This window comes from Mixophyes fleayi, chromosome 11 (genome assembly GCF_038048845.1).
Source record: "Mixophyes fleayi isolate aMixFle1 chromosome 11, aMixFle1.hap1, whole genome shotgun sequence".
NCBI lineage: Eukaryota > Metazoa > Chordata > Amphibia > Anura > Limnodynastidae > Mixophyes > Mixophyes fleayi.
Window position 1 is genome coordinate 15601801 of NC_134412.1, and position 24057 is coordinate 15625857.

At 43.3% G+C, this 24057-nt stretch overlaps 1 protein-coding gene across 1 annotated transcript in view; it reads right to left on the bottom strand.

Moving 5' to 3' along the window:
* CADM4 (cell adhesion molecule 4) overlaps nucleotides 1-6005 on the bottom strand; it is a 235357-nt gene extending 229352 nt beyond the window's left edge. Inside the window, exon 1 of the mRNA XM_075190796.1 lies at nucleotides 5845-6005. Within this exon, the coding sequence (XP_075046897.1) occupies nucleotides 5845-5926 (82 nt within the window). The 5' untranslated portion in view covers nucleotides 5927-6005. The remainder of the gene's footprint in view (nucleotides 1-5844) is intronic.
* Between the last annotated feature and the right edge of the window lie 18052 nt (nucleotides 6006-24057).

Below are 24057 nucleotides of genomic sequence, written 5' to 3' on the forward strand. Positions count from 1 at the left end.
ACAATAGAACACACAGGAAGACTATAACCACAAGCTCATTAGGATGCAAAGGGAGCGCTCACCTATCCCCAGTTCATTATACTACGCCTGGAGCACCTCAGCTCATTATCACATAACATCATCACAGAACGCTGCTTAGGGTCGACCACCAAACCTGCTCTACTCAATCCCATTTTTATTTTTTTTTGCTAAAGCACGCACCCAGCTTCAGGTCTTTTATCCAAAGCAGGTTCCAGGTTCAAAAGCCTGGGCCTAAGCAAAAAGTAATTACCATTATTCTATTCCAGCTGTTCCCGAGTCTGACTGCGTCTTATCCTTTGATTTCTGGTCCTTCTGTGTCATTGGCTGACTAGCGAGGTCAGAATGATATCCTGTCCCAAAGCCCAGGGCCTCATTGCAATGGGGGTGTCCTACAAGAAGCCCAGACGTTTATTTAGACTCTGCGCCTCAGGTAATCTCCATAGAACTTTTGGAAGACAAACAGTTGATTTTATTCCCAGCAGCGCAACTTGAAGTCTGACCTGGAACATCGCCCCTCGCCCCCCCCCCCCCGTTCCCAGTTACCACTCTGTATATGTGTCATTGTAATTATATGAATATAATTGCCGGTATCGTTGCCTTCAGAGCAGAGTAGTAGTAATGTACAAATCTCCCCTTATTTGCCAGAGGGACCTGGAAACCATCGCTCTGAATATTACATTAAACAAAAGCCTTTGATGTCGGCAAGCTGAACAATTTGTAATTGTAAGGCGCTATTTAAATGCAGGTTGTTGGTATAATGGAAGTGTTAGAGCCGGCGCATACACATTTTAGCTTGTTCATGGATTTATGGAACAGAAATTGCTGCCCTCAATACGCTTATTATTTATTTTTGACACTTTTTTTTTTTTTTTGTGCATTTAAAGTGTACCCAACATCTATACGATGGAGGCAGCCATTTTGTGAACTGATGTCTAGCCTATCAATTCTCTAGGAACTAAGGATAGCAATGAGCCGTGAGTATGTGTTTAGCCCATAAAATGTCTGCTATGATGTTTTAGGCAACAGGTATATTAAAAATAATAATAATAATAATAATAATTAGCAATAAATAATATTTTCTGCTATGGATGGTTAAACCCTAAAACATAAGGTCCTCGGGACAGGCTAGAATATATGCCAAGGATTAATTTTAATAGATCGTTTATGAGGTAAGAGGGCATTTGTGTAACAGAATGAACGACATGTGATATGGCTAACCAGCAGGCAATGCATGTTGGGAATTTAACAACAAGTGGCGTGCAAGAAACTGGCCAGTCATACCATAGAGTACGGCGGTTTGTGAGGGAAGGAAATACATGTTGTTATTTTCCTTAATGTTCCCTGGAAATGTAAAGAAAATGTATACGTTACCTATGGGCAAGGGAATATATTTATTCTGTACACAAATCACGTACAAAAACCAAATCATTGGTGATCATTGAGACAGAAAACACTTTTTTCTCTCTGCAAAAAAACTGTTTTGTTTACATATCTTCAGAGCCGTAGGATTAAACTTTCAATGGGACCAAAATTTGCTCCTTCCAAGTGCGCTTTATATGGGACCCCCTGATTCTAAGGCATAAAACAAGCGAAACTGAAGATTGAATTAATATATAATTCGACCTTAACGCTGAAGATTGGGTGGAATATCATAAGTAGAACCCGGTACCCAGGAAAGATTACTTACCTGGGGTTCACAGTCCGGCAGCTTACTGCCTTATCTTGTCATGCCTTCGGTGGTACAGACACGCTGCCCGTCAATAAAAAGACTGGGTTGGCAGGATGTCAACCACATTGCTGAGCAGCGGATTGCGTGCACAAAATATCGAAGGATCTTTGATCTTCCATTCCTCATGTAGGTAATCCTTTAGAAGCGGGTTTTACTTAGGATATTGAACCAGACCTGATTTTCAGCGTTGGGTGGAATTATCCTTTAAAAGAACAGATGGTCCTGAAGTGTTACTATAACGGATATTGTCGTGTTAGTATTACTCTTTCAACCAGTCGCGCCAACAGAAATGTTTTCCGCAACCTCTTATTTTGCGGTTCGCAATTGATCTTATGAACTGACCTCTATATGCAATTATAACCAACGCAGGAAGCAGACCAGAGGGCAGATGGATCAAACCTTCTAAAAAGTTAAAGCGCAGGTGCTGCCCATATAAACCAATCAGAAGCTAGCTCTCAAATTCTAGAAATGCACACCTCCTTTTCCAAAGGTTTGACACCTCTGTCCCCAGATCTGTGCAGGAAACACACTAAATGACTTGTCCTGGATATAACCCAATGCAGGACAGCATGCACAAACCATTAACGTCATTTAAAAGGTAGAAAACTCCCCCGTTACTTTAACATATATCTGAATTAATGGTACAAATCGCACTTTTACTTATGAGTCACTTGCAGTCTAGGAATCTGTGAACTTTCAGCGGCAAAACAAAACGAACGACGCTCATAGTTTTAATATCAAACACATGATTAAGGAGCGTGCGATTTAACTGTCCAACCTTTTCCCATTAAATATAACAGAAGAACTTGTATGATATCATTGAGAGTACTGTTGACATTTGCATCCTACCTTATTTAATTGTCTTACTGTATGAAACAGAAAACACTATGGCCAACTAACACATCCCCTGGATCACAAGAATTTTCTTTTTACAAATATATTTTACATCGAAAGCAGGCGGGATTTATCTAGCGGCACGCTAGATTTGTTTACAAATTGACGTGTTCTGGGCAACTCTGCAGCATTTAAACCAACTGGTGTTTAACCTGTCACCAAGTTCTCACAATTGATGACAGCAAACTAACAAGAACAGTAGAGGGAAAAGACACAGCGACTGCAACGTTGCAGTTATTTTTAACTTCGTGTGTACGAGGGAGAGGTACACACGCACTCTTTTGAGACAATTCATTTTTAATCAGCAATGTGCAGACATATTCATATTACGCAGGTAGGAACCTTTTGCCTCACACCCTGGGGGCCTGCTCTAGTCATGTGACTAAAAGACATAAGGTATAGGCAACGTCAAACTATTCACAGTTACAGAAGTACGCGGCTTTTAGGAATATAGGTCACACCCAATTCATGTAAAGGGATTCGCAGCTGGTGTTGACGAACCCTGAAAACAGCATGTACTAACCCGCGATAAGATCAAAGCCATCTACTCAGCCAAAGAGGAAGATACAATGTTAATGTAAACATAAACATCTTATGTAACCTGCCTTCTGTTCAGAAAGAGTGGTGTATATAATATAGTAAACATCTAAAGTTAATATATAAGAAAACACTAGCAAATAATATCAATAGTGAGTACAGATTCCATCATTGGGGAAACTTGTGAATTAAAAGGAATAAATGATTGTGGATATTCACAGAAGTCCACAGTGAGCTCTAATAACCTTATAATTTACAGCAGGGGTGCATTACAACTCATAAAATACACAGTATATTATAAAATGTCGCAAAGCACTAAAACTCCCCAAAGAATCAAATGTAGACATCAGATAAATACTTTTGAATGCCACATGACGACAATATATAATATATATATATATACACACACACACACACACACACATATAACAAACAAAAATGGTAGTGAGGGGAAAAGTCCTATAAAATACATAGGTATAGCATATGTCACTATACCACCAAAAAAATAACATAATAGAGATTAATACAGTGCAATTCAGAGATTCATAGAAAATATTAAATAATGTATTTTTTAAATATTAAATAATATTTTATTTAATTAATGATGACCATATTCTGTTATCAGAAGTAGGATATATATATCACACAGACACAAGTAATGCATTATCTGCAAACGTGTATTTTGCAAATGCAGAGATCAGTAAACACTTTCACTCTCCCTGTGTTAGCAGTTTCATATTTATAGTCCTGAATGATTGTTACAAAGACTCAGTTTGTACTTTATAGGTCAGCCTTGATAGATTAACGTCCCCAAAACTTGCACAGTCCCCACACACACATCCCCATGTGTAAGAGATAAATGATACATGTTTGCAAATAATGCCTAGGACAAGTCTGCGCCCACAGCGCCCCTGACAGCAGTGTCCCCCCTGCTAGGAGGATTGGATAGAGCCAGCTCAGATTGTCCTGGCAGATGATTGGCAGAGTGTTGGGTGCTCAGGAAGCACTGGCTGGTTTAATAACCACTGTGATTAACTATCACTGATGTGTCATGTGGTCAGGTTATCAGAAGTCATATGATTAATGCAGCTACTTAGCCCATGTGTTAGAGCTCCTCAATATGTAGTCCAATGGAGGAGAGAAAAAGCAATGGTTGCAGGATGCAATAAGGCACTCTCTGGGATATATATATATAGGAGATTCACATTGTGATTAACATGAGTGAACACAATTTGGTGTAATACAATATAATTCATAAATATATATCATTAAACTGTTGCAATACATATATAAATAATGTAAATATATCACAGTAATATATATATAGCCAAAAGTACACACACCTGTCCCCTTAGCATTTTTCAAGCAATCCTGGCTTAATTATGTGAAAATTATTTATTTAGAGTTAACAAGCCATCCTCTAGTCGTAGCATTCAGCAAGAGACTTCTCATCCTGAAAGGCAGTATTGTTGGAAAGCCCATTGCTATATCTCCCTCTAATGACGGGAAAAGAACACGCTGAGAAGTAAATGACCTTTTTTTTTTCTTACTTTCAGATGAAGCCAAAAACTATACAGACATCAAGTTACAAGTCGGGAGGTGTCAGGTGCCCAGCAGATGGCACAGAGTGGCAGAGATGGGCACAGGGGAGGGGGTATCTCTAACACCATCAAGAACATGCAGCAGAGGTGGGCAGCCTGTGCCTGCTGTAGGACTACAAGTCTCAGCATGGCAGGCTGGGGCTTGTAGTTCCACAGCAGCTGATCATTACACCCATGCCCTCCAGTGCCAAGGGGGTCGGGTCCCAGGACTATCAATCCGTGCTACATTGTGACATTTGATATAAAAAAAAAAAACGCATCTGCTGCGCACGCAGTCTCAGACTGATAGCAACACGCAGCATCAATGGAGATAGGATCCTGTGTAGCCCCCAGCACTGTGGGTACCACTGCCAGCCCCACTGAATGGACAATGCGGACAATTGGGTGGAATCTCTTCCCTGCTGGCTTGGCACTGGGAGAAGGGGGGGGGGGGGGGGGGACAAGTGAAGAAGATGACAAGGGCAGAGCAGGGACCTTGTTATTTTGGACCACAGGGATTAACTCTTTTCATCCCGGCTGCATCAATCACACATGCTGGAGGGGATGGGTACACACACACACACACATACATACAACCCCAAAAAAAATTAAACAAAAAGGAGGAGGAAGAAGGAGGAGGAGGAGGGGGGCACAGCATTCAGCAAACGATGCTGCCCCTTAAACACACATCTCTTTGTTTAAAATCGTCTGCAGCAAGGAAAAAAAAAAGCAAAATGCAAAAAGCATCCCTTAAAATACCTTCTCTCCCAAAAAAATCACTAGCCCCCAAACCTGCAACTACCCTCCTTCCTTAACTCCTTCCATGCCAGGGGTTGACCTGCGAACCCCAATCTGCTTGACCCTGGTCAAGCCAAGAGCTTGCAGACAACAAGTAGAGCTCATTGCAGAGAACAAGAACATTACATAGGGCTTTAACTCCTTCCCTGCCAGCCAGTGCCTTGCAGGTGCCTGTCTATGTCATTGCAATCCACCCCCCCCCCCCCTCTCCCTCCCCCTCCTTGTAAATGCAGAAGATAATACAGATGGAGAGGTCCCATTGGGGGGTACCAGGGAGCCCCTTACCTGTCCCCGCAGTGCTGAGCAGCACGATCCCCAGGACCCAGCAGCCATGTAGTAGTGGTAGTAGTGTGTGTCCAGGAGCCATGGTGAAGAAGTGGCTTCCTATGCTGCTGTCTTGTTCTCACTGCCTCCCTCTGCACCTGCCCTGCCACTAATGTATGCTAATGAGATGCAAAGGGAGGGGAGGAGCCCCCGGGAGAGAGAAGCCTATAGCGGAGGGAGCTCTGTCCCTGTCTATGCAGAAAGGGAGGTGACTGTTTACTAGTCCCATGCGGGTGTTATAGGGGGAGGCTTTAACCCATCCACTGCTGGACTGCTCTGCAAAAAAGGGACTTGTGCTGGGACTGTTTATCCGCAATGGGGATACACAGCCTGGTTAATGGATAATCAAGACAAAATAAATAAAATAAAATGCAATGCTAATAAAAAAAAGTTTTGCAATACTAGTTTAGTTTAAGTCATCTTTTCTTTTTTGTGAATTGAGTTGTTTTTTTTTGCTAAGATTAATGAACACAAAATATTGAGCTCAAAGGGTGTAGGGGGAAATACTGGTATCGAAGTCATTTAGAAAGTAGGTGCTTCTCCCTTTTTTATTTCAATACACTGGGCAAGCTTTGCAATTTGAATGGAGGACACAGTATGGTGCCCTTCTGTTGGGGAACTACAAGTTCCAGTATGCCCTGCCAGCCAAGGTTCTGCTATTTGGACACAGGATGGCACACTCTGACCTAAAGATGCTCTGCAGGGAACGTCTGACACTGTGAGAGTTGTTTGGTTCTGATTTGCCCAGGAGCTTGGGCAGAGTTTGCCAACTGATGTTAGAAAATAACTTTAGATCCAGCTAATTAATTTAACCCATGTTATCGCAGTTTGAGAATAAGTAGAAAAAGCAGAAGCAGACTGTGATCACACAGAGAAAATGAGGGAGGTTGGTGGAAACATGACATAGTATATAGTTATATTTAGATTACCCAGCATGCACAGCCAGGGCTGTCAAGAGGAATTTGGGGCCCCAGTACAGCTACTACCGGGGGCCCCTTCCATAGCCACAAAGGGTGCGTGATCATACCAGTTTATTGGTCCCTCTCACTACAAAGGTAGACCAGGGGCCCCACATCGGCCTGGGCCCCTGGTACTCTCTGCCTGCCCCCGCCCCTCTTTTACCCTTGTGCACAAGAAGACTGGTTCTCTGGTTAGCAGTAGAAATGGAAGGAACATTTCCAAGGACATAGCTTTAAAACCTGTATCCCTGGAAAGCATTATGGGTTATTAACTATGACTGACGTTTTCTAGGCATCAATATGGAATTTAAAGTGTAACTGTCACCTACATAAAACTCTATTACGTTAAGGTGCAATACTGCAGTGACAGAACATACAGTATATTTAAAGACCAGGAGCCACTGGTATCACGGATAAATGGACCTCAACACTTTGATCACATTATTAACTAAGAACCATTCCTTGTTTTTAAAGAATGACCAATTTGGCAGCATATTCAGATGTCCTTGTTTTAGCCTATATGTATGTTTTTGGCTATTTCTGGTGTGCTCTCGCCCCTTGGAGTGTAATGTGCTTGTCACCTGCATACAGCAGACGCAGCCGTGCTGTGGGCCGGTGGGATGTTCACGTCAACGCGGCCTATGAATTCAAAAGGAATTGCGACATCACTAGGTCATGAGTGATGTCACTTGTTTCTAATGATGTCATTGTTTGAATGTTGGTTCAGATGGCAAAATGCCTCTTTTCTTTCCAGATGACAGGTAAAGTGCAAAGTCTTATTTTCCATCAAGAGTGGCTGTGTCAGTGTTAAAACAAGCAACTAGTCTTGAGAGCTTGCAATCTAACCTAGCACCCGGACCATGCCACGCAGTTTATTGGGAATCTTTTAAAGGGGGAAAAAATGCAGTGATGTAGCCCTAGGCTGTCCACTATGGGACTGGCCTGTGGGGCAAATGCCCCTCAGCCCGGCCAGCCCCTGTCTATAGGCCACAGCAATGACCTGTCCCCCAATGAAGACTTCACACAGATTCTCCCTTGCAGTAAAATTGTTTATATAACAAGGTAAATAATTGAGCAGAGACCGTAATACAAAGGAAATTAGTCTTTGCAATATCTAAACTCTGGAGACAGATCCTTCAATCTCACAGCATGAGAGTGAAAACACATTTTGCTGCATTCAGGGAATGTGGGTGGAGACATGCAGATGAGCTACTCCTGTGTCACCTTTAGCTTCATATCTTTTTAAAGGGGAAGTCTAAACTAGTTTCACCAGTGAAATAGCTGCAACCTGTCAGCACCTTCATACCACATCCTGTAAGAACAGCTTACAGGCAGAATCTTAGCAGTCGGACCTGTAATATTTCATACCTGATTACAGAAGTGTCAGACTCTTGTAAATAAGAAATATTTGGTAGCACGGTGGCGTAGTGGTTAGCACTTCTGCCTCACAGCGCTGGGGTCATGAGTTCAATTCCCGACCATGGCCTTATCTGTGTGGACTTTGTATGTTCTCCCCGTGTTTGCGTGGGTTTCCTCCGGGTGCTCCGGTTTCCTCCCACACTCCAAAAACATACTGGTAGGTTAATTGGCTGCTAACAAATTGACCCTAGTCTGTCTCTCTGTCTATGTGTGTATGTTAGGGAATTTAGACTGTAAGCTTCAATGGGGCAGGGACTGATTTGAGTGAGTTCTCTGTACAGCGCTGCGAAATTAGTGGCGCTATATAAATAAATGGTGATGATGATGATATTCTTTTTTTGCTGAAAATGTTTCCGAGAGTCCTCTGACTATCTGCCACCAGCACAACTTCTACCAATCTTTATTTCCCTCATTCCACACGTTTTTCAGAGCGATCCATTCGTCCGCCTTGCACGTAACTAGGCGCACGTCCATTTGTGGATTAAAGAAGTGTCCTCGGGCAAAAACCTATTGCATGTTTTGCAGGCTGAGACAGGAATGAACGGGGCGGACAAAGTAAAGAAATCCGGTTACAGTTTTGCACGCTGTCACTTTAGGTCCAGCTCTTTAATAAATGTAAAACTATTCCATTGTTTCCAAAAAATTGTGCTCATTAGAGACTCACTCATAGTTCCCAACTGTTTTGGAATGTTAGGAAGTCTCCCAAATTAGCGGGAGGGTGCTAGTTCTCCCGGACCCCCGGGAGACCAGGGGGTAAATGTATTAAGCTGAGAGTTTCCGGAATTTTTTAAAAGTGGAAGATGTTGCCTATAGCAACCAATCAGATTCTAGCTGACATTCTGTAGAATGTCCTAAATAAATGATAGTTAAAATCTGATTGGTCGCTATAGGCAACATCTTCCACTTTTCAAACCCGCCGAAAACTCTCAGCTTGATACATTTAACCCCAGGGGCTAGATTTACTAAACTGCAGGTTTGAAAAAGTGGAGATGTTGCCTATAGCAACCAATCAGATCCTAGTTATCATTTATTTAGTACATTCTGCAAAATGACAGCTAGAATCTGATTGGTTGCTATAGGCAACATCTCCACTTTTTCTAACCCGCAGTTTAGTAAATATTCCCCCAGGTCTTTTTCCCAGATCCCACCAACATCCAAGTGAAGTCGATGGGACGGGGACCTCAATGAAGCGTTTTGCTGCAGCATTTAGACTCAGGGGTTGGGGCCAAAATGATGCAATTTGCGTATTTCAAGTATATCCACATTTATACAATACATAAATCTCAAGTATGAGGTCACTGGTCTTTAATAATCTGTACTTGTACATATTGGGATTCTAGTGCATTTAAGGAAGAAGCAAAAGTCATCCCAAGGAAAGCATAGTCTGATCTGTGGCCACCTAACTGAACAGTTTGCTGAAATTAACTTTATATATAGTGAAAATGAACACATTTTATTTCCTACATTAAAAGAGATGCTTTCAACACTATTATATAGACGTGCTGTCTGCGTACCTTCATAAAGTTTTTCATTTTTATTGTTTAATCTGGTGATTATTTTACAAAATGACTGTATTATCATTGTAAAATAACTACATATTTTTTTAAAACTAAAGAGGTAATTGCCTTTAATTCACGAAAGGGTGACAAATAAATGAATATCTTGTTAAGAAGAAGATTTTAATTATTAGAAAGAGAGTCCTGTTATTTCCACCCGTAAGGGCTGATTTGGTAACATTGCACCAAGGTGCAAAAGTTGCCCTGCACTCCAGCAAGCAGTTAGCAATGTGACTGTGTATTGCAAATGAAAGAAAGAATGCAACAGCTTGATGGATTGTTATGCAGGGGAGGGAAAGTGTCCAAGCAAAGCAGGTCAAGTTTTTCTTTCAACTTTGCGGTCTCAGAATCCTTAAAGCATATCCTGTTGGGATGTGCTAGAACGACAGAGACTATTTCCAGGTTCTGTTCTGGGCTAATCCATACTTGCCAACATTTGGAAACTTAATTGCGGGAGATCCCAGGCAGGGAGCGTGATTGGAGGGCGGGAGTGGCGGGGCACGGCAAATCGCATCAGCTTGGCCCCTCCCCCGCGACAAAACAACATTTTGTCGCGGGGCAGGGCCAAAATGCAGCAATTCTTCGCGAATCGCTTCATTTTGAGGAGCAAGTTGCCATATGCGGGATACTTGCCTGCTCTCCCGGGAGTCCGGGAGACCCACCCGAATTTCGGAAGTCTCCCGGACATTCCGGGAGAGTTGGCAAGTATGAGCTAATCTCTGTGCATGTGTGGCCATCACAGTAAATGGTGAACTAATGGCATCTGAAGATGCTAACCTAAGCTTTTGAAAGGGGATATGGGGACTAAGAGATAATTTAGGGAACGTCGGAGATATCGGTTATATCTCTGGTGTTGCGCTGTTGTTAAATAGCCTTATTGCTATAAAATAAGCCTTAATCTGGCGGAAACAGGCAGGATTAAGGCAAATTAATGTTTGATAAATAGGTCTGTTATTCTCTTGGCCCTGTAACATCGGTAAGTATTCACAACTAGACAATGTCTGCTATAACAGGTAACTCTACTTCTAACAACCATCCTGAAAAGCTAAAGGGGCCTATGTATCACTAATCTCATTTTGCTCCCTGTTAATTAGCATTCCTTATGGCCGTTTTTAAAGGATGCGTTTTCGTACCCATTTATTATAAAAATCACACCAGCACGCGGTGTCGTATAGGAGCTGGCCCGCCCATGACTATATGGCCACCCAGTGCTTATCGCAGAGGTGAAAGAATGAACTTTCCTCTACTAACCCAATGGGGGTATATTTACTAATCTGCGGGTTTGAAAGAGTGGAGATGTTGCCTATAGCAACCAATCAGATTCTAGCTTTCATCCATTTAGTGCAGTCTACAAAATGACAGCTAGAATCTGGTTGGTTGCTATAGGCAACATCTCCACTCTTTCAAACCCACAGATTAGTAAATATATCCCAATGTCTTTACTGCACATGATTAGCCTACCCTGTAACCGATTTCCTGCCTTACCCTCCCCTGTAATATATTTTCCCCTCATTCAGCCATTCCTTGTACAGTATGTCTGAAAGGAGAGTATTATAAGATTGGTAAGTATGGTGGGGACTGGTGAGTGGGGTTAATGTGAATGATATTAAATGGATGTTGGGGCTGGCTGGGACGGACTTGGCTTATTTATTGAATATGAATGCTATTAAATGTCGAGCTGGCTGCGAGGGGGAGGGTGGCCTCGAGTGTTCGTTTGTTGCTCTGCTTTCCTGGAGTTGAACCTATGTCTGCAGCAGCAGGTAGTCAAAATCAGGGAAATTAACACAAAAACACATTGTCATCTATTAACAGTTTGTTACTACCAGAAGTAGTAAAGATCATATCTAAAAGTTCAAAACTGCGGACCTGCAGGGCGGATGATGTTGCCGTGAGCAACAGAGGTAATGATGCCCTGAACGTGTGCTGCATTGTAAAATATATAGTATTAATAGTTTAAAGCGGCGGTGGGCTGTTACTCATCGGAATGGTGCGGCCCTCTAACCTTCACAAGGGCCGCGCGTTAACCTCAATCTCAGTAATAAGTTGAAACAAAACATTTAAGCAAAGAAAGAGGCACCTATCTGTAATAACATATCAGCAGGCATGTTAAACAAGTGTTACAAGCTGTAACAAACAAATCGGACAGTAAGGCAGGCAGGAGCTGGGACCACGGGTGGCGGCTCGGAGGGCCGCCTGTTGCCCATCACAACAGGCGGCATCACAAACTGGTTGCGCCCAGCTACCAAATGATACCATTCATGGGGCTATGACAATGCGATTTCCACACATGATCAGGAATTGAACTCATGACCCCAGTACTGTGAGGCAGAAGTGCTAACCACTGAGCCACCGTGCTGCCCGTACGGACTGACACAGTGAGTGACAAGAGCATTATTACTACCTATTACCTCTTCTTACGCACGCATTCAAGACTTCTCCCGCGCTGCCCCCTCCATCAGAACATCCCCCAATCTGTGCAGTTTCAAACCGGCATTACAAACCCACCTTTTCTTAAAAGCCCTTCAGTCATCTGCTTAATTACCCACCTTGTCGGCTAGCTCTCCCTCTCATCCCTTCTTCCCCCTTCCTTTCTCATTCCATGTGACTCTCTCTCTGTATCACCCTTGCATCTTCAATTTGTTTGCCCCTCCCTTTAGATTATAAGCTCCCTTGAGCAGGGCCCTCTCTCCTCCTGTTTCCACCACTTTTAATTTTGCTCTCCAGCTACTCAGCCCACCTCCTTCTTGGACCTTCTGTCCTCTGTCTCCTCTTGCTTTTCCCTGCCCATCTCAGTGGCTCTTACCTGTCAGCCGCGCCCACCCTCTTGGGCACAGGTTTCCAGCTTGTGCTGAATATCCCTCACCCTTAACCTTTCAGGTTGTGTCTTTAGCTGCGCTTTGAGCTTCCTGAGTTATAGTGCTTATTGTTAACTGTACCGTGCTGTTTTACCTTGTACTGTCCTATTGTTTGTATCTGTACGGCGCTACGGACACCTTGTGGCGCCCTATAAACAAAAAAAATAATAATAATAATAACTTGCATACTGGCTCAATGCATCCAACAGGAGTCCTACCCAACCCAGGGGTGCACGCAGGATTGTTAATGGGGGGGGGGGGGGGGTTTCCCTTCCCGAAAAAAAATAGAGAACTGCTGCGCATGCGGCCGCGCATGCGCAGCAACTCCATTTCGGCGGCACTGTATTTTACAGCAGCCTCGGAAGCGGCCGCTTCTTTGACAGCGCCGTGGCTGCTGTACAGTAAAGTGCCTCTATGTAGGGGCACGGTTTAGCCCCCGTTCTTCGAGGAGGGGAGGGGTTTCTGGAGAACCCCCCCTGCGTGCGCCCCTGCAGCCAGCCCCTGTTTCTTACTGGATACAAGGCAGAGCATTCAGTAATAGCCAATTTCAAGCAGATATCGCTTTTTTTCTCCTCTGTGGACATTGAGAACTGAGATGCACCTTTGATAAACCTCAGTATATCCCTGATACTTGCTTAATGTATTATTTGAGGTGCTGCCTGGCTTTCTCAGAAGACTAGTGGTAAAAGCCACATTTCAGCAAGTAATATGATATCAAAGACTGTTTTCTTTTTTTTATATATAAATATTGCAAAAACATCGCTGCTAGCTAGAACAACAAATTATAAATAATATTGCATAAGGATTGCTGGCAAAACATTTATTAACAGGATGCAAGAAGTTCAATAAAAAACACATTTAATAAACAAGTAGCAAAAATGTTTAGTGAACTTGTCAGACACCAGTCAAATTTGTTTCTAGACATTCAACAGCAAAATATTTATTTGTCCTCATTATAACGTACAAGAAACCCTAGGATTAATATTATGTTCACGTACAATTAAACTAAATAATATATCTGAAATAACTGACGTAGTTATGCTTAGATACATATGTCCAGTGTGCTATCTATCCCATTCAATTAGAGAAAGCATTTCTACACCATAACCCCCAATATTTGCCTTTACAATGTGGCACAGTCACTTGTCCAAAATGGGTGTGGCCACTTCACAGTGGGCGTGACCATGCCTCTGGGGGGGGGGGGGGGGGGGCAACCTTGCGCTTCTAGGCTTTTGTGCACGCAACATTCAAGCAATGTGGGTCCATCTAACAACGTAGCGACAAACCTTGCTCACCAGCGGGGCTGTGGTTCAGTCCCCTCAAATCAGGACTGTCCTTCTGATATAGGGATAGCTGAGAGGTATGCCACATCAGTTTACATGCTTTTACTAGCTTTGAAAAGCACTATTCAAAGCATAATTTTGACACTAGTGGGTAAGGTAGGAGGGATAGTTGCAGATACTGATAAGTGACGAAGTTATTCAGCATGGTGGCTTAGTGGTTAGCACTTCTGTCTCACAGCACTGGGGTCATGAGTTTGATTCCCAACCATGGTCTTATCTGTGAGGAGTTTGTATGTCCTCCCCCATGTTTGCGTGGGTTTCCTCTGGGTGCTCCGGTTTACTCCCACACTTTAAAAAGATACTAGTAGGTCAATTGGCTGCTTTTAACTTGACCTTAATCTCTCTGGGTCTGTGTATGTTAAGGCATTTAGACAGTAAGCTCCAATGGGGCAGGGACTGATGTGGGCGAGTTCTCTGTCCAGCGCTGCGGAATTAGTGGTGATATATAAATAGCTGCTGATAATGATCGGTGTATAAAAAAAAAAACACATTATCAAGGACAACTATTTGACTGTTTGGTTTGGTGCTGAAAAGCATAGCTTCTATCAGAGCAGCTGGAGTGGCTTTTGTGGATGAAAGATAATATTTACTGTATCCTTAATATTCAGAACACTGAGTGTGCGTCATGCAGAGAACTAAATAAGTCAGATAATACATTAAATACTTTTGTATACTGTTGTTATTTACTTAGGATTAGGAACATATTTAAACGTTAATTATTTATAAAAGATTGTGATTATAAAAGCGCAGGGTGCCTCGATTGCAAACAAAGCACTGTGTATCTGCTACTGGTAGATATGTATCCACATCTCTATTATGCATAGTGTTGTGCCCTCAGTACGTGCTCAGCGGTGTGTTTATGTAAGAGGCAGAGCATTGTGCTTGTGTAAAATGTATAGCAGAGCAGTGTGTCTTTATACCATGCAGAGACGTGTGTCACTGTAAAATGCAGAGCATTATTACCGTACGATGCACAGCAGAGTTTCCCTATAGCATGCAGAGCAGTATATCTATACCATGCAGAGCAATGTGTCTACTGTGCAGAGCATTGTCCGTAAATTGCTTAACGGTTGATGGTCAACCATGACGCGACTCCCTGAAAGCATACCTAAAACCTTAGCATTAAATAAAAGACACGGGCTAGATTTACTAAACTGCGGGTGTGAAAAAGTGGAGATGTAGCCTACAGCAACCAATCAGATTCTAGCTGTCATTTATTTAGTACATTCTACAAAATGACAGCTAGAATCTGATTGGTTGCTGAAGGCTACATCTCCACTTTTTCAAACCCGCAGTTTAGTAAATATAGCCCATGGACACCAGAGTTTGGCAAATACAAGGTCAAGTTTATTAACATGAGAAAACAAATGGTGGTGAAGAAAGCAGAACCAATTCCCATCATATCACAATGAGGGTCTCTCACCCCTCAATATAAATCAACTGGGGGACGGTTTCCTACAGAGTGTGCACTGTTACAATAACAGGATATCCATAAACCCCAAGCCTTAGAGGACCAGCGTCCCCTCTGGGCTGACGTAATATAACCAACAAACCCGCTCACGAGGGTGTAACCGAAACCAAAGCCTGAGAGACTGGTGGACTCGTAAGCTAACCAAGCATACGCCCATCAGGTATTGGCCGCTAGCTGGTAATGCTTTCTGACCACGCCAGGTGCTGTAGGGGACCAAGGCCCACCACCATACTGACCTAATGACCCATCCTCAAACGCACATAAATGCACTTAATAAAAATGCCTAGATACTCCTCCATCAGAGGTGCACCATAGGGCATAAAAAGGCGTAGAAAGCAAAACTTTATCCGCGGGTGCTCAGTCCGTTTACCACCTATGGACAGCATAAACCAGGAAACAAATTAATTCACCTTGCTTTGCACCATTTCCACTGCTCTGCCATCTGAAAAATTCCTCCAAATCCACCAGGAATAATCAGACCAGCAGATAACAAGATGAGACGCCCAGAAACCCTCAAAATCAGATCAATTGAAGTGCCAAGGCCAAAATAATTACCTTCCAAATGAATGACAAGACAATGATGGACACTTCTGAAAGCCACTTCCTTATGAAAAAAGAGTCTGAAACCCAGACCACCGCAAGCCCCTCTGCCCCAACCAGACAACAACTACTGGCCCAGAAATGGAATAATTGTCCTTTGCCAACCGACGAAGAGCAGCCCAATTCACAAAGGAATAGCCAATCACCCAGATTTCCTACAATGACCTTGCAATGCAGGAGAAAGAGCCCAAACGTCACAACCAAAAAGCCAACAGCAACAAAAACATGAAACACAAGTGGGAACATTCCACCCAGGCGGCCGGAGAGGAGAACAAGAGGGAATAAGAAAAATAGAGCGGAGGATCGGAAAGAGAGAAAAACGAGCCATAGAGATGAGAACGGGTAACCCACACGAAGGACAAAAAAATAAAAAACCTTAGGATCCAATAGTCAATCAGGCTCCCATAACAGAGGAAAAATTAGGTAAAATCCAAATGTAACAAATGACCAAAGCCCTGTGTCACCCATCAAATTTCGATCTCTGCAATTGTTGAATACTCTGAACAGTAGCTCCAGCAACGGCCACTGATGTAGCCCCCAATCCGATAGGAATTCATGCCAAAACACAGACTATCCAACCCCAACTGCTCCAATGTTTGTTTGAGGATAACAGTGAACTGGTATCTAGAAATGAGTTAAACCAACTGTGAACCCCCTTACCATACAGTAGTAACAGGGCAAATCAAAACATTCCAGTGAGGAGACAGTGTAAACCACTGCTCCTTGCTCGATGGGTCCGTCTTAGGCTGCTGGGCCTTACAGGTGACGGAAGAGTCGGAAATAACCAAGCATTCCGGAGAACGGGGACAACTTGGAGGAGGCAATAAGCTCTTTAACCCTGCAAGTACCAAAGAACAACATAACAACCGCAGTGCGAAGCAGCAAACTCTCGTAAATATTACCGACATCTTTAACAGTCCCAAACATGGACTCCAGCATAGCAGGACTAATAGGTTGTCTCGGATCCAACTGGAAAGGTTGCGTGACCACCCTTTCAAAGCCTTAGTGATGACAAAACTCTTAGACGCATCAAGCTGGCCGTACATTGTGGCAAAAAATGATAAAACTGCTAAGGAAGCAGCCTGCATACCTCTTCATTAAGTGAGACAGTTCTAAGAGGCTCTCTATGCCGGCTTGACACTCCGCCGGACATAAAGCGAACAAGGCAGGCCAATGAAGGACGCACGCGGCGCCAAGGCCCTAGACCTATCCTAGCGCCTATGGGACAGAACGTCAACCAAAACATTGTCAACCCCCGGGACATGCCGAGCTCAATAACAAACATGAAACTGCAGGCAAAGCAAAACTAAACGCCAAAAGAGGCCGTTAGCGGGTAGAGAAGATGCACTCTGCTCGTTAATGAATTGCATCACACCCAATTGTTGTACAAAAACACAATCTGTTTCCCTTGCAACTGGGGAGCCCAAAGCTCTAACGCCACAAGAATAGGAAACAATTTGAGCAGGACTATGTAACATGTCCATTCCGCAGCAGCCCATTACAACGGCCATGGTGCTGCACACCAATCACCATCAAAATATGTGCCATATCCCATCCAAGTCCTCACGAATTTCCACAGACAAGAAAATACAGCAAAGAGACTTGGTACAACCCATGGTACCACTGTCAAGTTTCTGGCAGAAGACTTGTCCCATAGGGATAAAATAGATTGGGCCTTCCGCAAAGTCACCTTGGCAGACATCCGCACCTCTGTCTGTAGTCATCACCTGAAGCCTACCCACCTTATCAGCGGGGAGCCGACGTTGCCCTAGAGCAGTGTCAATTTCAATGCCTAAATAAGAGAAATGGGTAGCAGGAACCTCCTTCTTATCGTGAGCCATGGGAACGCCGAAGGAATGAAGAAGCGCAATCAAAGACAAAAGGCATCTGCACAGGAGACGGACATGCTGTCCATGATGACGAAGATATCATCCAAGTAATGAGTGATACCCCGATGACCTGCTCTACAATTCTAAACATGTGTGACGGCCTGCGCAGCAAAGCCCTGTTTTGTGCTTAACTACCTTTGCACTGATATGAGAGAGAGTACAGACATTGGCGAAACTACTGCCGGTGCATGGAGTACACCGACAACACCCCCTACCCCCCTCCTTAAGCTCTGGGCTCCATACCCGCTGCACCCCCGCTATCGAATACTTCGGCCACAGCACTGGGGGGTGACTTTATTTCATGTGTCAAGTGTTTCTCAGGATGGTCTTAACAGGACAACATCTTTTCAAAATGAATTTTATTCTTGGTAAAAAGCATTAATTTCAATGTAATAACTTTTTTTTTTTTTTCAAATTACTTAATGTTTTCAACATTTTTCTCTTTAATTAGTAAAACTAAAAGGCAAAATCTGAACTTTTAAGTTACACTTTACTTGTACTACAGCTCACACAAGGGCCCAACCGTAGAGATTGACCCTTGGGGCTAGATTTACTAAGCTGTGGGTTTAAAAAAGTGGGGATGTTGCCTATAGCAACCAATCAGATTCTAGTTGTCATTTTGTAGAAAGTACTAGATAAATGACAGCTAGAATCTGATTGGTTGCTATAGGCAACATCCCCACTTTTTCAAACCCGCAGCTTAGTAAATGTAGCCCTTGATCTCTTACCACGAGTAATGCTCAGCCAACTCTGCTATATATATATATATATATATATATATATATATATATATATATATATATATATATATATATATATATTAGATAGATATTACAAATTACACCCATGAGTAAAGAAAAGATCATTCTAATCACTGTGATGGGACTCCTAATGTTAAACAGGCCCCATAGGAGTTCTTTTGTGGTTTCTTCAGCAGAATTCGTAGCTTTGTCGTGGAGGATACTATACTAAAATATTGAAATTAGTGGAGCTGGCCATTGACTGTAATAAACACGGAGCACTGTACATAGCGATGTACTCTGCAGGGACGTGGCAGAGGATGAGTTAAGTATTGACTAAGGGCCAGGCCCCCGTCTCTGCCCTCCTGCAGGTGGGTGTCCGGAGTTATGTAGGAGGGCACTGCAGCCTTGTCTGCTCCCTTTGTTCATTGTGCCCTGCAAATATCCCAGTCGGAATGAGTTCATTCCAAAAATCCTGAAAATGTGTTGGGGGGGGGGGGGGGGGGGGAGGCCAGCGCTGATTCACTTGGCTGAATGACAAGACCTATCACTTCTGTGATGTTGTCTTACACATGTAACTGTTCCGGAGATAAGAGATGCCAGATTAATGTCCTTGCACCTAGGCTTCCTCAGACACAATGGGCCTTATTCGTTTTCAGCTGTATGTCTGTGCTTTGATTCCACACTGTGTAAGCCCTGAAACGAACGTTACGCCACTGAGCGCAGTTGCAGATAATTCACATACGCACACGTTTGACACTTACGACTTGAGAGGCGGAATGGGGAGGGAAGATTTATTTTCAAAATGCATTGTATGGAATGGACGCATTGAAGAGTTTGTTATTTAGTGACTTCATGTAATATTATTTATAAAAATAAACAATAAAATATTCTTTATATTTGACAATTTTTTTAATATTATATTATTAGCAGTTGTTATTTTACTTTATGATAAAATAAAGGTTATGTGCGTTCATATGTGAAATTATTGTACATACACACACGTGCTTTTCTGTTATGCGTGTCTGCGTACGGCAAGTACTGTTTAGACAGCGTATTTCCACCTATATTCAAGTCGTAAGTTATCTTAGGATCTGAATATGGGTGGATCTACACACAAGTTGCGTGCTCTTTTTAAAACACATAAATTACGGCCAAGTTGCTTTCGTGTTTGAATCACGTACATTAACTTTTCATTCCCCCAATCTGTGGCTATATCTACTGAAATGTATACAAAAGCACGTACATATCTCTATTGGATGTATTGTCCATTGTAAGGACCCATTTTCCTTTGTTCTTTTTTCTTCAAAATTGTCCCTCTTTTTTCGATGAATGGATCTGGATGGATAAACTCCTCCCTCTTTCTTTAGCTTGTTTTCGCAGCAGTACAATGGCACAGCCTTCACGTTACGTGTTTAAGGGGACTCTTTAGTAAAATGCAGTGGATGAGGCTTATTATCTCTCACCAGAAAACCACTGCTCAGACGACAATAGCACAAGAAGAATCTCAGCAGTACTTGGAGAGCGGAGCCCTGTCTCTGGTGAAAACACCCATTTTTGCCGGAGAAACTGCTTTTTGCCTTTTAGTAATAACGAACAATAACAACCCATAATGTTTGTAGAGGTATAGATCAAGCCGTGTACTATCTGTGTGCATCACAAGGAAAATAACACAGATCAGAAGAAAAAAAAAAAGCCTGTATAATATACTGACAAATATGGTGCTTTATTGGCACACGTTGTGACAGACCCTCTGTCTCCTAACAACAGAGATAAATGACGGCTCCCGATGAACAAATGAGCTTCTCGTGTAAAAGAAAGGACTAAAACGGCTCCAACAGAAGATGGGAATTGTAAACGGTTCCCAATAAAAACATAAACAGATGGAATGATTCAAATGTCTGCTCACCCAAAACTGGGGCCACGGCTGCTACGTTTCAGCTAGTCTGCACTATGTCTGTGCTTAATAAGGGGGGGGAAGTCGACGTTTCGTTAACAATCATGTATATTGGAGGAGATAACATTTTTTTAGTAATGTTTTTATGATAAACAAATGTAACCTTTAAGGTGTGTCAAAAGAAAGGGGAATCATTTGTGCTCAACAGATTAGGTCAGTGTGTATTTCTAAACTTTAAAAAAAAAAAAAAAAAACTTTACAGCACCCCAATTCCTCCCCTTTTTGCCCATGAATGTATACATTATTTTGTTTGCTGTAATTCATGTTCGCAAAAGTACCAGGTCTGTTGGTCTACCAGCATATTGTGTGATGTAGTGCAGAGGAGGTCATGTGGAAATTAGCATCTCATTTCAACAGGGGTAGGTGGAAGGGATCAACTTGACGACTACATTCTTTCACACCAGGGAGCCTCCTGTGTGTCTGTTTTAAAGACATGTTCCAATGATGCAGTTCTTTGTTAAATTGCAAATTACAGTGTATTTGTTATTTTCTATTTTTATATATTGTTTGAATTAAAATTTTAGATACGTATTGTTCTATATGATTAGAGATTCCTATTACTATAGCTTTCCTCTGACGCTAAAAATTAATTTGTAATATACTCTGTTGATGCTAAGATATGCTGCTATAAGGAAAAGGGGTCAGTTTCTTTTGCAAAACCAGGGAAGAAGTGAATCACCCATCCTTATAAAGATCTTGTCCATTGGCACAGTTAAATCTAGTCCTGATTGGTAGGCTCGGTGTAGTTGACACTCTTCATTGGCTACTCTGCTCCTACAACTAGTAGGATTGCCACAGAATTCCTATTTTAATTTATGGCAGTGGCGGAGGTTTTGACTGAAGAATCAGATGCTATTAACCCTTTGCTGTGTGCTCTGTTACATTAGCTGCAGTATGATCTTGTTAACCCTTGCCTGTATGAGTCATAATTGCTGTTAGTATATAATCCTGGAGGTTATATAGTCACTATTATTATACCTTTTATTAATAAACCGTCAATATAAAAAAAAAAAAAAATGGATATTTGCCTAGTTGTAGTAGTGTGTGCCCACATTCATGGTGCCAGGGGGCGGGAGGGCAGCAGGGCGAAGGAAGAATGGCAGGCGTTAATCTCCGCCATTTAATCCTGGGTACATTCTATCGTTGGCCATGGTAAAATGCTGGTGGGTGCCCAGTGTCGCTACATTAATGATTTTTTAAAACGAATATTTAGAAAAGAAAGAGAAGCAGTATAAATATATATATATATATATATATATTTTTTTTTTATAAAACGGTCACATATCACACATTTCAGTGATACATTAATATCTAGCCAACTGCCATTATTCTGTTACCAAAACCAAACCTAGTTTGCAACCAGCTCCACCCACAGCCCATCCTAACATATTCCACGTCTTTTCCTAACTCTGCCTCTTACCTGTTGCCGCTCCCCTCCTTTCATTTCCTTTGGTGCTACTTACATGCCCCATTGGTGCCAGTCTCATGCTCCTTTGGCGCCAGTCTCATGCTCCTTTGGCGCCAGTCTCATGCTCCTTTGGTAATGCTCTCCTGCTTCTTTGGCGCCAGTCTCATGCACCTTTGGCGCCAGTCTCATGCTCCTTTGGCGCCAGTCTCATGCTCCTTTGGCGCCAGTCTCATGCTCCTTTGGCGCCAGTCTCATGCTCCTTTGGCGCCAGTCTCATGCTCCTTTGGCGCCAGTCTCATGCTCCTTTGGCGCCAGTCTCATGCTACATTGACACCACTTTCATGCTTCTTTGGTGCCAGTCTCATGCTCCTTTGGTAATGTTCTCCTGCTCCTTTGGTGCCAGTCTCATGCTCCTTTGGTAATGTTCTCCTGCTCCTTTGGTGCCAGTCTCATGCTCCTTTGGTAATGTTCTCCTGCTCCTTTGGCGCCAGTCTCATGCTCCTTTGGTAATGCTCTCCTGCTTCTTTGGCGCCAGTCTCATGCTCCTTTGGCGCCAGTCTCATGCTCCTTTGGCGCCAGTCTCATGCTCCTTTGGCGCCAGTCTCATGCTCCTTTGGCGCCAGTCTCATGCTCCTTTGGCGCCAGTCTCATGCTCCTTTGGCGCCAGTCTCATGCTCCTTTGGTAATGCTCTCCTGCTTCTTTGGCGCCAGTCTCATGCTCCTTTGGCGCCAGTCTCATGCTCCTTTGGCGCCAGTCTCATGCTCCTTTGGCGCCAGTCTCATGCTACATTGACACCACTTTCATGCTTCTTTGGTGCCAGTCTCATGCTCCTTTGGTAATGCTCTCCTGCTTCTTTGGCGCCAGTCTCATGCTCCTTTGGCGCCAGTCTCATGCTCCTTTGGCGCCAGTCTCATGCTCCTTTGGCGCCAGTCTCATGCTCCTTTGGCGCCAGTCTCATGCTACATTGACACCACTTTCATGCTTCTTTGGTGCCAGTCTCATGCTCCTTTGGTAATGTTCTCCTGCTCCTTTGGTGCCAGTCTCATGCTCCTTTGGTAATGTTCTCCTGCTCCTTTGGTGCCAGTCTCATGCTCCTTTGGTAATGTTCTCCTGCTCCTTTGGTGCCAGTCTCATGCTCCTTTGGTAATGTTCTCCTGCTCCTTTGGTGCCAGTCTCATGCTCCTTTGGTAATGCTCTCCTGCTTCTTTGGCGCCAGTCTCATGCTCCTTTGGCGCCAGTCTCATGCTCCTTTGGCGCCAGTCTCATGCTCCTTTGGCGCCAGTCTCATGCTCCTTTGGCGCCAGTCTCATGCTCCTTTGGCGCCAGTCTCATGCTCCTTTGGTAATGCTCTCCTGCTTCTTTGGCGCCAGTCTCATGCTCCTTTGGCGCCAGTCTCATGCTCCTTTGGCGCCAGTCTCATGCTCCTTTGGCGCCAGTCTCATCCTACATTGACACCACTTTCATGCTTCTTTGGTGCCAGTCTCATGCTCCTTTGGTAATGCTCTCCTGCTTCTTTGGCGCCAGTCTCATGCTCCCTTGGCGCCAGTCTCATGCTCCCTTGGCGCCAGTCTCATGCCCCTTTGCTACCATGCTCCTTTGGTCCAAATCTCATGCTCCTTTGGTGCCAGCCTCATGTAACTTTTAGTGCCAGTCTCATCCTACATTGGCACCACTTTCATGCTCCTTTGGTGCCAGTCTCATCCTACATTGACACCACTTTCATGCTTCTTTGGTGCCAGTCTTATGCTACTTGAGACTGGCATCTTGACAGCTCTGCAGAGGCTAGGTACCAGCAATACAATTTTCGAAGATATGGTACATTGCTTCCTGGAATTTATCCAGCCAAACATTCACCGATCATTCCAGCTCAGTGGGTGCATTTATGCATACAGAGTAGTCATTAGTACAGACCCTTGATTGATTTTGCAGGTGATTTAAAACAGGCAGAGACTGAGCCATTCTTAAATCCTTGACTT